This window comes from Amblyraja radiata, chromosome 6 (assembly GCF_010909765.2).
Source record: "Amblyraja radiata isolate CabotCenter1 chromosome 6, sAmbRad1.1.pri, whole genome shotgun sequence".
NCBI lineage: Eukaryota > Metazoa > Chordata > Chondrichthyes > Rajiformes > Rajidae > Amblyraja > Amblyraja radiata.
Window position 1 is genome coordinate 39,307,094 of NC_045961.1, and position 14,108 is coordinate 39,321,201.

The following is a 14,108-nucleotide window of genomic DNA, read 5'->3' on the forward strand; positions in this document are numbered from 1 at the left end:
ACCCATTCACATTAGTTCTATGTTATCCCACTTTCCTTACACATTTAGGGGCAATTTACAGAGGAAAATTAAACTACAAACTCACCCATCTTTGGGATGTGGGAGAAAGCCGGAGCAACTGGAGGAATCTCATGGTCATATGGAGAACGTGCAAACTCCACACAGACAGCACCCAAGGTCAGGATCGAACCTGGGTTGTGAAGAGCAGACCAGCAAGATCAAAGTTATTGTTCAATTGCCTACCAACAGCCACAGTACTGTACATTTGTCAGCTGTAGCTCAGATGTGAGACATGTTTCTGAGGCAGGTTATGGGTTCAGATCTCGACTGGCTAGAATCAATTAGCTCCCAATGTGCCGCATGGGTCAGCAAACTGAGATGTCAGCAGATTAAGACAGGAGGTTGATGTCAGATTGATATGATACAGAAGTCATATTGTCATTGAGCACCGAAGAAGGCCCTGTAGCCCAATTTGCCCTTGATGACCAAGATGTCCCATCTACACTAGTCCCACCTGCCCATGTTTGTCCATATCCCTTTAACCCTTTCCTATCCATGTACCTGTGCAAATGTCCTTTAAATGTTGTTACGGTGCGGCACAGAGCTAGAGTTGCTGACTTACAGCGCCAGAGACCCGCGTTCGATCCTGACTATGGGTGCTGTCTGTGTGGAGTCCGTACGTTCTCCCCGTGACCTGCATGGATTTTCTCCGGGAGCTCCCGTTTCCTCGCACACTCCAAAGACATATGGGTTAGTAGGAATTGGCTTGATAAAATTGTAAAATGTCCATAGTGGGTGGGACTCAATAGTGGGCTGAAAAGCTCAGGGCTTATTTGTGCGCTGTATCTCTAAGCTAAACTAACTTAACTATCTCATCTGGCAGCTCGTTCTATATACCCACCACCCTTTGAATGAAAAAGGTGCCCCTTATCTTTCCTTTCTCTCCTTAAACATATGCCCTCTTGTTTATGATTCAGGGTTTAAAAAACTGTGCATTTACCCTATCTATTCTCCTGATTATTTTATACATCTCCAGAAGAGCACCCCTCAGCCTCAATGCGCTCCAATCAAAATTAATAATGAATGTTAATCATTTGTGTTAAGACGGCGAGACCCCGGCTTTGAATTACTTAATACTGCGTTAACGCGATTTTCAAATGCCTTAGTTTTATTTGGCGTTGTCCGGGCGAGGTTCTGGACTAAATGTGTAGATGCTGCCTGACCCGCTGAGTTACTCCTGCTTTTTGTGTCTATTCTAGGTCTAGTGTCTATTCTGGACTGTTGTCTTGATGCTTGACTGCGCAATTGTTTTCATCTGCTTGCCATTCACTCCAGCGGTTGCTGCTGCCAGCGCAGCGAAACGCTTCAGAATCGCAGGTACACTTCGTAGCGGCTTCTGTGCCGTATTTCGAAACGTCGTAACATCTTACATAACAAGTGTCTAATTTCAGCGCAATGACGGAAGAAGACAGTGCATCGAAGTTACTGACCTACTTTCCAAAAGGAAAAAAAAAGCCCGCACTTCACCGTGCAGCCAGCGTCAATGTGCTGTCAGCTCGGAGTGAACCAAGAGGAGGGTTCATCTCTTGCCCGCCAATACTTGGATCGCCGCCTCACGCCTATTTATCAATGAATTGCGCGGCCGTCCCTTGCTAATTAATTAATCCCCCTCCACAGTGAGTCGGGCAAGGCTCTTGTGAGGACCGAAACCCTTCGACGTGCCAAGCATGGCAAATATACCCCAACCCGCCACAACAACTCGCCTCCCTGCCGCAGATCTCTCTTGGCTCCGCTCCTTGGACCCGCGCCTGTCTCCACCCACAGGAGGCAGAAAAAGGTCACAGATGTTTGGAAAAATATTTAGGTCAGTGGATCATTTCCTCCTTTTCCAGTTATAGAGATTTGCTTTCACCGAAGGGAGGACGAGGAAAAGTACAATCCGATCTCAGTGGAATACAACTGGGGGACAACCTCCCTGACCTATTTAATGTTTATTTATCCTACATACTAAGAATCAGATTTACTCGATTACTTGACATGAAGAGTGACAGAACTGCACTGATTATATAATCGGTTCTTTCTTAAAAGCGCCGCTGTCGTTTGGCAATTTCTGTATTGCTTGGGATCTCACTGTTTCCGTTGCCCAGGTTTAGTTCTGTGCCTTGAGATGCGTTTGCAACATGAGATTCAACGAGAAGAGACCGGGTAGGAGAGCCGGCTCGGTGGTGATCCGGAGCCGCCCTGGGGTGTTTGGCGACCGAGTGCCAAGTGTTTCACCCGACAGCAGCAGCGAGCCGACCCGGTGGACGCACACGGCAGGTGTCGGCAACTGCCGGAGGTAACCCTCAGCCACTCATTCCCTTCACCGCCCCTGGCCCTCTCTCGCACTCTCCCCCGAATAGATAAACACTTTGCCATCAGATCAGATCAGACCCCTCAATGTTAAGGGTTTAAGAAAAACAATATGGTCAGACACAAAATCCGTTGCATTGGATTGAACTACGAGTCATATTATTTCAAATCTTTGGTGGTGATGACCAAATTAACGATTTGATCCCCCGGTTACCTCGTGCCTTTTAACAACTTTTTAAACGCATGATTCGGAATTGGCTGCTGCATTTTGAGCGCCCGCGCGTCCTGATGTACTTACTGCGCGCAACTTTGCCTTCTGCCCGCGCTATTTCTGAACCAAACCGCGAAAAATACGCTGCAGCTACCATTATTTTCATTGTTTGCATAAAATGAATGGTTGCATTTCTGAAACTTGCATGTAATGCATTATCTTTCTGTCGATGCTCCTCTTGCGTTGGCAGCAACATTTTACATTTGAAATGGTACGCCATTGCTTTTAGAAGCTTGCTTCCACAAACTGCGCACCACAATATCACTTTTAATCAGATTGCAGTCATCTTCGTCCGTGCATATTGATATGTCACTGTATCCCCTCTTATTATTTTATTTGTATTATTTAATTACAATAATGAATCTATTTTAAAATATAGAAACAAGGAACTGCAGATGCTTTATCAAAAAGACACAAAGTTCTAAAGTAACAGCGGGTCAGGCAACACCTCTGGAGAACATGGATAGGTGACGATTGAACTCATCCACGTTCTCCAGAGATGCTGCATGACCCGCTGAGATACTCCAGCACTTTGTGTCTATTTTAAATAATCTGCAACCTATGTTGAACTTTCATCATCATCATCACCACTGAACACAATTGACTGTGTTCATTAATAAGAAATTGCAGTGACCACTGACAACAAGCACATATGTACGTTTAAAATATATTTAGATAGGTACATGGATAGGATAGGTTTAGAAGGATATGGGCCAAGCAGGCAGGTGGACCTAGTATAGACGGGGGATGGTCTGGTTGTGGGCAAGTTGGGGGCCGAAGGGCCTGTTTCCATGCTGTATGACTATGTCTGAATATTCCTGACTAGCTGGTATATAAAGATACTGTTTACAGCAGCTTTAATAAAAATAGAATAGAATATCATTCAATTACATGGTTACTTTATGTTAGTTACTTTCAGTTAGGTCAGCACTGCATTGCAACAGTTGATTTTTGAGCACAAAAGGGGAAAATGTGATTTATATTTGTGATTGGAAAACTTTTTAAAGATACAAACAGCTAAGTTGTAATGCTTATCAGTAAAATCACACATGATATGCAATATTCACATGAGACCCTGGTGAGCCACTGTGACATTCATAGAACATCTTTGATTGGAGATACGGCATGGAAACAGGCCCTTCGGCCCGCAGAGTTCCTGCCGACCAACAATCATCCCGTATATAGTTCTATCCTACACCGTAGAAACAATTTATCAATTAAACTGCAAACCTGCATGTTTGGAATGTGAGAGGAAACCAGAGCACCCGGAGTAAACCCACACAGTCACATGGAGAATGTGCAAACTCCGTACAGAGAGCACCCGTAATCAGGATTGAACCTGGGTCTCTGGCACTATAAGGCAGTAACGCTACCACTGTCGCCCACATTGTTTAGAAGAGGGAGGACTGTGAAAAGAATGGACCAGTTAAAAAATATATTTTACAGTTTATTTAAACCATAATTGTGTGATATTAACAGAAGTTGACCAAAGTTATTTTAATTTCTTTGTGTGAGATACCAGCAGTAGATTGTTGGTTTCTATTTCCTGCATATCAACAAATAGATTATATTGTAATGACAGCCTGACTTTCATTTCCATTGTGAATATTAAATTGTACTCTCATTGCCTGGGTTGGTGATGGAATCTCTATGTTTATTGCCCAGGTAATCAAAATCAAAATCTATTTCACACTCACATTTGTTTTTACTGCACATTTTTTGTTGCAGAATATTGTGAAGGCGTAAACTCAGGGGAAACTACAGTAAAGTAATACAGTGGTTGTCATTCACAATCCTTTGATGCAATTTTCCATTAAGTATTATTGATCTCTTTATCAAATTTGTCTCACTTGCAAAATTAAAGTACTGATGACAACCTACAACAGTGGAAAACCAACCAGAGTACTATCTGAAATATCCCTTCATCCTGACTGCGCTCATTGTAGGCAAAGTTGATGCAATTGCCTGCCAGTATCCCACAAATATTTTTAGTAATGGCCTGGGAGGATTCCAAACCAAAGAATTTAAGGTAGTGAATTTTTCAGGCACCATACTAATTGCCTTACCTTTGCTGACAAAAAGTGGCCACAGATTGAACAAAGAGCCATTCTTCCCTATTTCCCTATGACATTGAAGAAGGCCATTTTGGCCCGTTGAGTCTATGAAACCTCATGGAGTGATCCCATTTCCCACTGATTTTCCCTATGATCTTTTCTCCCCAGATTTCCAGGAATTGCCCACAATTTCTACCATTCACCTTCACTCAAGGGGCAGTTTATAGTTGCCAATTAACACACTGACTCACATGTTTTGATGTGGGAGGAAACTAGAATTCCATGAAAATTCACTCAATGACAGGGCGCATGTGCAAAACTTTGGAAAATATGGATAGGTGATGTTTCAGGTTGGGACCCTTCTTCAGACTAGTCGAAGGAAGGACCCTGATCCGTAACATCGCGAGTCCATATTCTCCTGGCTGTGTTAATATTCTCCTGGCACTTTGTGTCTTTTTTTGGCAGTCAACATAAGTTATGAAGGGAAAATCATGTTTAACTAATTCTTTGGAGAGATTTGAGAACCTGGCTGTTAGAATAGTTATTGGGAACAACAAACATTTATTACACTGATTTCAGGGGTTACAGGTTTGCCATACGAGGAGAAATTTAGTAGACCATATTCTTTGGAGTTTAGAAGAATAGGAGGAAACTCGTAGAAACTTACCACATTCTTAGAGGGTGTCGGAAGGAACTCAGGTGCTGGCTTATACCGAAGATGGACACAAAATGCTGGAGTAACTCAGCGGGTCAAGCAGAGAAGGGTTCCAACCCGTAACGTCATCTATTCCTTTTCTCCAAAGATGCTGCCTGACCTGCTGAGTTACTCCAGCATTTTTTATCTATCTTCGACAAGGGTTTGGCTGGTTGGATGAAGGAAGGATGTTTCCCTTGGCTGAGGAGGCTTGAACCAGGGAGCATAGTTTGAGGAAAAGTCTTTATGACTGAGATCAGGAGAAATGTCATTGTTCAGAGGATAGTGACTCATTTGAATTCTCTATTCCGGAAGATTGTGGTAGTTCAGACTTTGCTTTAATTGAAAACAGAGATAAATAGGGCATTAGAAGAATCAGAGGATATGCAAATAATAGAAGATCAGCTTTGATCTTTGTGAATGGTGGAGCAGATTCAAATGGGCAAGACATTCTCTTGCTCATAATAATAATAATAATAATAATAAATTTTATTTGCGGGCGCCTTTCAAAGTCTCAAGGACACCTTACAGAAAATTAACAAGAGAGAAAAAACATATAGTTGGAATAAAATAAATAATAAGGACATCACCAATACACAAATTAAAGACAGAATTCGCTCCAAAGACAAAAAATCAAAAACACAATGTGAAGAGAGAGCAGCGGCAGCTAAAGCGCGCCAGCGTCCACTCTCCCTTCCGACAGCCATCTTGGACACAAACTAACATATTCACATTACACACAAAAAATCATCCCCCCACAATGGATACCACTGTGGGGGAAGGCACAATGTCCAGTCCTCATCCCCAGTTCTCCCAAAGTCAGGCCTATTGAGGCCTCCGCTATTGCCTCTACGGAGGCCCGATGTTCCTGGCCGTTCTGGCCGGGTGCTGTTGGCCTGGCGTCGGGAGAGTCCTTTCAGTGGCTGGGCCATATATTATTACCCCCTTACTTCAAATATTATTACCCCCTACCCCCCACATTAAAAAGACTATCTCTCCCACAAACAGGGCACATGACTAACTAAAACTGCAAAAAAAAGTGAATTAAACGGACGGCTGCTGGTTAGCATCTAGCTTGGCATTCAAGAGTGTAATTTATTCAACACTCCACTGGTGTCCAGTGCCTTGTATTGGGAACTCCCTGTGTGTGAAAGTCAGGTGAGAACAATATTAGGTTTGACTTTGATGCCTATCGTTTTAAATATCTTTCCAATGCTAAAATATAAATGCGATTTGGAAAAGAGCCAGTTCTCATGGAATTATACTGCAGGATTGTGCTAACTTCACAGGGAACTAAAGGGAAGGGAAGAAAATCATCAAGGAAAATATATTCAAAGATTAAATAGGCACCAAGGATTAGTTAGAATGAAGAGGTGTTTAGACAAGAGATTAACAGAAACCCTTAATGTCTTGGTGTTATTAAAACTATATTTTCTACAAAATATATAATCATGTACCAGGACTGCTGAATGTTATTGTGAAGTTAATTTAGTTTATACGCAACAAATAACATTTCAAATATTTGAAGAGTTGGCATTATATAATGGGTAGAAAAGTATCAAATGATATTTTCTACAAATACAGAAAATAAACGTTGAGCTGCTATATTTGGTAAATGCCTTATTCATTGCACCTGATATGTTTATTATAATTAAATGACACTTTAGTTGTTATATTCAAAAGGCCTGGATTAATGGTTCAGAATCATGAATTCAGATGCCATCACAGCAGGGTATTTAATTACGGTATTTTGGGTACATTTGGGGTATTTCATTAACCAAATTAAAATTAGTTTAATTAAATAATCTGGAGGAAAAATTGCCATCCTTGCCTGTCTGGCTTACTGGTGACCCCAGACTCATAACATTGTGGCTAACCTTCAAATGGCTTCTGAAGTGACCTGCCAAGCCATTCAGTTGTATCAACCCGTTGCAATAAAACAAAAATGTAATCAAAAGGGCTACCGGTCAAGATCATGTGCTTATTGAACTGATTTGTCTCTAGAATCTTTCTTGTGGATATCCAAAATAGGCCTGTCTTGTGAGAATATCACATACAAGACACAAATAATTTATTAGCCAAGTATGTAAGAACATACAAGGAATTTGATTTGCCATAGTCATACCAAAAAAGCAGCAAGACACACAACTTCATAAAAATTAGCATAAATATCCACCACAGCGCAATGTGATGGAAGGCAATAATATATTATCTTCTTCCCTCCTTTTCTCCCGCGGGTCTGGGCAGCCGAACCATCCGCAGTCGGAGCGATCGAAGCTCCCGCGTCGGGGCGATCGAAGCTCCCGCGTCGGGGCGATCGAAGCTCCCGCGTCGGGACGATCGAAGCTCCCGCGTCGGGGCGATCGAAGCTCCCGCGTCGGGGCGATCGAAGCTCCCGCGTCGGGGCGATCGAAGCTCCCGCGTCGGGGCGATCGAAGCTCCCGCGTCGGGGCGATCGAAGCTCCCGCGTCGGGGCGATCGAAGCTCCCGCGTCGGGGCGATCGAAGCTCCCGCGACGGGTCGATCGAAGCTCCCGCGTCGGGGCGATCGAAGCTCCCGCGATCGGGGCGATCGAAGCTCCCGCGATCGGGGCGATCGAAGCTCCCGCGATCGGGGCGATTGAAGCTCCCGCGATCGGGGCGATTGAAGCTCCTGCGTCGGGACGGTCGAAACTCCTGCGATCGGGGTGATCGAAACTCCCGCGATCGGGGCGATTGAAACTCCTGCGATTGGGACGGTCGAAACTCCTGCGATCGGGGTGATCGAAACTCCTGCGATCGGAGCGATCGAAGCTCCTGTGGTTGGAGCTCCCGAAGTCGATCCCTGACAAGGGATCGCGAGCTCCACGATGTTAAGTCCGCAGGCTCCCGAGGTTTGAGCTCCCAAAAGTTGATCCCCGACAAAGGGACCACCAGCTCCACGATGTTAGGCTGCCGTGCAGACGGAGATACGATACGGAAAAAGTCACATCTCCGTCGAGGAAAGAGGTAAAAAAAAGTTTCCCCAACACCCCCACCCCCCACATACACAACGAAAGATCCACTAAAACATACATTTGACAACGGACTAAAAACAACAAAACAAGAAATGGACAAGACAGACCGTTGCGAGGTTGCCATCGTATGGCGCCGCAATACAACATACTCACAGAATCGGACTTTTTAGACAGCATCCCAGACTGCTACCTCAGTCCCTGGAGATCCTGTCTCATCGGTAGACAGACCCCACTCGATATGGTAGCTCAATGGCATACAGTTAGGAGTGAGTAGCCATGGAAGTTCTTATCATTCACATTGCACTCCGTAAAGCAAGGGTTCCAAACCTGGGATATATTTCACCTACCCAGGGGGTAAATTTGTTGATTCTGGATTTATACATATTTTTTCTCATTGACTGACTGTGTTTGGTTCTGGTAACCCAGTATCTGTTCATCATTAGTTGTTCAAACATAAGTGAAATAACTTTGTTATGTGCTATTAAAGTTGCCAGGGGTAAGCGGGACGAAAAAGGTTGGGAACATCTGCCGTAAAGGGTTATGGTATCACAACTGACACGGTGAAGATTCTCCTAATGATCTCCAGACTTTAGTTCTTCCCTTAATAGATGAAATTGTGCTCCTTCATGGATGTCCTTCATTACCGTCGAGCTAAATAACCAACTCTGGTCCAGATATGTATGCTAGGAATGGCGCAGGCTTCCCAAAAAATGAAGAGCCATCGCAGGGAAGCTGCAGCACAGGACTACATGGATGTCAGATTGGGCAGCACAGTGGTGCAGCGGTAGAGTTCCTGCCTTATAGCGCTTTCAGCACCGGAGACCTGGGTTCGATCCTGACTACGGGTGCTGTCTGTACGGGGTTTGTATGTTCTCCCCATGACCTGCATGGGTTATCTCTGAGATCTTGTGGTTTCTTCTCACACTCCAAAGACATACAGGTTTGTAGGTTAATTGGATTGGTATATAATGTAAATTGTCCCTAGTGTGTTTAAGATAGTATTAGTGTGCGGGGATCACTGGTCAATGTGGACCTGGTGTGCCGAAGAGCCTGTTTCCGCGCTGTATCTCTAAACTAAACTAAATATATCAAAGGTCTGCAGTCCTTCTACATCTAATGGGAATGATGGTGGGTAAGCAATAACTAACAAGATGATGAGGTTCCAAGATGATCCCCATCCTCAGCGACGATGGACCCCAATATATGAATGAGAATCAGGTGTTTTCAAGCATCTTCAATGATGTGGATGATCCACCTCGGCCTTTTCTCAGACCATCAACAGCACAGATCCTGGCTTTAATTTATTTGTTTAATTTTGGGAGACATCAGGGAACAATTGGGTTGCACTGGAAACTGCAAAGGCCATGATCCTGGCAACAACCGACAGTAACGTAGAAGAGGTGTGCTCCAGAATGAGTTGAACCTCTTTTACCAATTTATGCCAGTATATATGCAAGAAAGAACTGCAGATGCTGGTTTAAACCGAAGAGAGATACAAAAAAGCTGGAGTAACTCAGCAGGACAGACAGCATCTCTGGAGAGATGCCATTCCTTCTCTCCAGAGATGCTGTCTGTCCCGCTGAGTTACTCCAGCTTTTGTATCTATACCAGAATATAACTGTATATACCAGTATATAACTGAAAAAGTGTCCAATTTCCCCACGTGTGGTAATGTTTAGTTTAGTTTAAAGATACAGCACGGAAACAGGCCCTTCGGCCCACCGAGTCTGCGCCAACCAGTGATTCCCGCACACTAACACTTTCCTACACACATTAGGGTCAATTTTCAATTACACCAAGCCAATTAACCTACGTTTGGGTCTTTAAAGTGTGGGAGGAAACTGGAGCACCAGGAGAAAACCCACGCAGGTCACGGGGAGAACGTACAAACGCCATACAGACAGCATCCATAGTCAGAATCGAACATGGGTCTCTAACGCCGTAAGGCAGCAACTCTACCTCTGCGCCACTGTGCCGCCCTAATGGTGACACTTTCTTGCTGCTTTCTACCAGAAATCCTTTAAAGGATCAACCCCATTTTTATGTGATCTGGAAAATTCATACACACTGGAAAAACATAACATACTTATCCATAGTGCAATGTGTCTACTAAAGCAGTTGAGCCTGGTTTCTATCTAGATTTACTACAAAAATCACTAATAGAGGGCAAAATTAACAAGTACTGTACATAATGTTTTGCAATCTATAGAGTAATTTGGGATGCTGATTAAAATACTGACTTTGACATGCCCATCTAATTCCATATCTGAGTACATAGTAATATATGTATCATTTTATTCGTTGTAGCATAATTGGAAAAAAATCATAACGATTTCACTGCAGCAGAATCTTCTTGATAATTGATGTTCTTGATAATTGAGGATTTGTATATCTATATTCTTCCCTGGTGACCTCACAGTGTTCCTGCGACATTTCATGAGATTAAAAATGATGGTTAAATTATTGATATTAAGGAATAACAGAGACTTAAGGAAGACATTTTGAGCAGTGGGTTAATGGAGATAGATAGATAGATAGATAGATAGATAGATAGATAGATAGATAGATAGATAGATAGATAGATAGATAGATAGATAGATAGATAGATAGATAGATAGATAGATAGATAGATAGATAGATAGATAGATAGATAGATAGATAGATAGATAGATAGATAGATAGATAGATAGATCCTTTATTAAGTTAGTGGTGAAAGCTGGACCATTATATTTTGTTTTATTTTTACAAAAATAATACACTGTATAATAAGTACTATATAAAATACTAAAATACTTGTTAAAGCAAAAATCATTTAAAAATTATCATGGACAGCGTTTTTATACTTTGACTTTAAGCTAAACTTAAGAAGGCAGGAACGGGGTACTGTTTGGGGCTGATCAGCCATGATCACATTGAATGGCGGTGCTGGCTCGAAGGGCCGAATGGCCTACTCCTGCACCTATTGTCTATTGTCTATTGTCTATAAACTTCAGTTTGTCAGAAGTAAATGAATTAGTGAATAGCTCCTGCATTGATTTATCAGTCTGAAGAAGGGTTTCGGCCCGGAACGTTGCCTATTTCCTTTGCTCCATAGATGCTACCTCACCCGCTGAGATTCTCCAGCATTTTTGTCTACCTTTGATTTATTGACCATCTATTTAATCACAGTTTACTGTGGGAAACAATTTTGATAAAGATGGAGGATTAAATGGGATTTAAAGATTTCATTTTTTTATGGTCAAAAGTGAAGCATTTTATTTTTTTTTATAGATGATGTAATTATTGTGATACAATTGAAGGAGGGTGGTAGATATTTACATTCATTAAAATGCACATTGTGTTATATGCCTTTTTATCATGTGTGTCAGATGGAAAATTTTAAGTATGTTATCCAATCCTATATTGTATCTTCAATTATTTTATAAAATAAGGTGCACGTGAAAATGGATGGAATTCCCAATACATAATGGCGGTCTTACTAATGATTTTATTGACCAATTATTTAATGTTTTATTTAAGTATGAGTTGGGAGTTACAAAAGTGAAATGTAGCCTTGGAGGCCATAGTGCCAATATTATTGGGGGCTTTTTTGTTGTTGATTTAAGGCAAACATTCTTGTCTGGAACTAAAAGGGAAATGCCTGTGATTGGAACTGGCAGCATTTCTCATCCAAAGTACCAGAATGTCTCAGGCTCATGTGTGAACACAAACGCTCACTGTTGTTGAGTACTGAAGTGTGTGCTACCTACGACGTGCAATTGCCACTGACCTCCTTACAGCATTTCCCCAACTATGATCGGCCAGCGAACCCCCAACGCAAACCTTCTGCATTCCCCCTGGTGCATATGCAGGAGAATCTGCTCAACGTCATTTAAAATCTAGCCCACAATTTGTGAGCTCATTCATTAGAGTGAGATTTTATGACTGTGAGGAAGAAGGGTAGGAGTAAGAAATTTGTTGTGTTTGATATAAAGTTTTTAATAACTTAAAACACTTTCAAACATTTATAAAAGCTTTTGGGTTTTTTTTTTAATGCATTTGACTTTTACGAGTTTTTAAATTGCTTGCCCAGTCAGCTAGCCCAGACTATTACCACTCACTACAGTATGGTGTAATCTAAAGCCAAAACCTCTGAGCCCTGTGTGCTTATTCCCCTCTTGCCACTCCTGCCTATGGCAAATTTATAGCCTTCACTCAGTTGTGTTCCAACTGGGGTAGAAGGGTGAGTGTCAGCACAGGGCACAGAAAGGCATATGGAAGACAGGCACCAAATAAATGCATAAAGGTGATTATCCTATGGTTTTAACTACATCACTGAATTCCAATATAAAAGCCTTGGGCACATTGATGGATCTCATGGTCTGCCTGCTCTACCTGGTTCTAGGAAACATGACCAAGTCATAAAACATATTGTGCAGCAAATTTCCTTCAGCGTGTCGGTTCAGAGCAAAGCGGCTGGAATCAAATTTCAAAAGTGGAGAGCAACTCGGTGTTAGATATTATCATGAATCATTTGGTGGAAAAAAGCTTGAGAGACAGTTCAATTTATCAGCGTAACTCTAGTAAAACAAAGAAGAATCTGATCAAATGGCTTGCAGCTATGTATCCATTCATCTTCCAAACTTCTGATTGCCCGAATCCTTCAAAAAACAGTTCTGTACTTGGAAAGTCCGTCACATTAAACAAAGTTACAATCTTAGTTTGAAATATTTATGTCTTTGATGCTACAGTTCTTTAGTACATGGTACTTCAGGTATATTGTTTTCCTGCCTTTTAATTTTGTAACTACATTATTCAATATTTAAAAATGTATACATGGGTGAATTTAGTTGTTATCAATTCTTCCTGCCTTTAGCACCTACTTTCTTTTTATTACAACTTGGATTGTAAAGCTGCTTGACACTCTTCTTGTGAACAGAATGTCTTGACAATAAGTAAACAAAGCCTTCTCATGTTTTTTTTTACTGTCTCCACTTTATAAACTCTTCATTTTTCTTATGGGTAGCATATTTCATATTCGGTTCAACTTCCTGTCTCTTCTCAATTCTCTTCCATTGGTTTCCAGTGGATTTATTTACCCTTTCAATTCTGCATGCATAATTACCTTATGGAAAGGGAAAAACTTACAATTTTTACATTTTACTTTCTTCTATGAATAACATATTGTTTTCCTTCTCTCCCTGGGCTGTGATGAAATGTAAAAACCTCTTGCACATAGCTTAAAAGCCTGTAGCTGTGTATTCTGTATTTAAAAAGCAATTTTGAATATTGTCAGCATCATTTCAGTCGTTGTTGATTTGTCATTTGCTTTCACAATGTGACTTAAATTCATATTCACACATTGTGTTTACCACACTACTTTGCAAGCAATCTATTGCTACCTTTACTCAGTTAAGCATTCTCCGACAATCTAGTTCCAGGTGTTGATCAAATGACTTAAATCTAAACTTAATCCCTAATTAACCAACCTGTGGTTGGTATTTTATTATCAATAAGGTTATCCAAAAAAGGTGCATCCTAATGTTGTAACCACTATTATATTTTACGGTTAGTGCAAGTGCTAAGGACAGACAAAGGACAGACATTAAAAAATCTAGATTTTAAACCAGAATGGATTTTCCTCTCATTTGGAGAGGAATTCCTCATTCGTCTCATATCAAGATGGTTTATGACTTGGAAAAGAACACTAAGGTGATGGTATTTCATTGTACTTGTTTCCCTTGTCATTGTAGTTTAGTTTAG

General features: G+C 41.6%; 1 protein-coding gene across 1 annotated transcript in view; it reads left to right on the top strand.

The window, feature by feature from the left end:
• Positions 1–1,203: 1,203 nt before the first annotated feature.
• Positions 1,204–14,108, top strand: part of npas2 (neuronal PAS domain protein 2) — a 70,285-nt gene continuing 57,380 nt past the window's right edge. Inside the window, exon 1 of the mRNA XM_033022572.1 lies at positions 1,204–2,338. Within this exon, the coding sequence (XP_032878463.1) occupies positions 2,181–2,338 (158 nt within the window). The 5' untranslated portion in view covers positions 1,204–2,180. The remainder of the gene's footprint in view (positions 2,339–14,108) is intronic.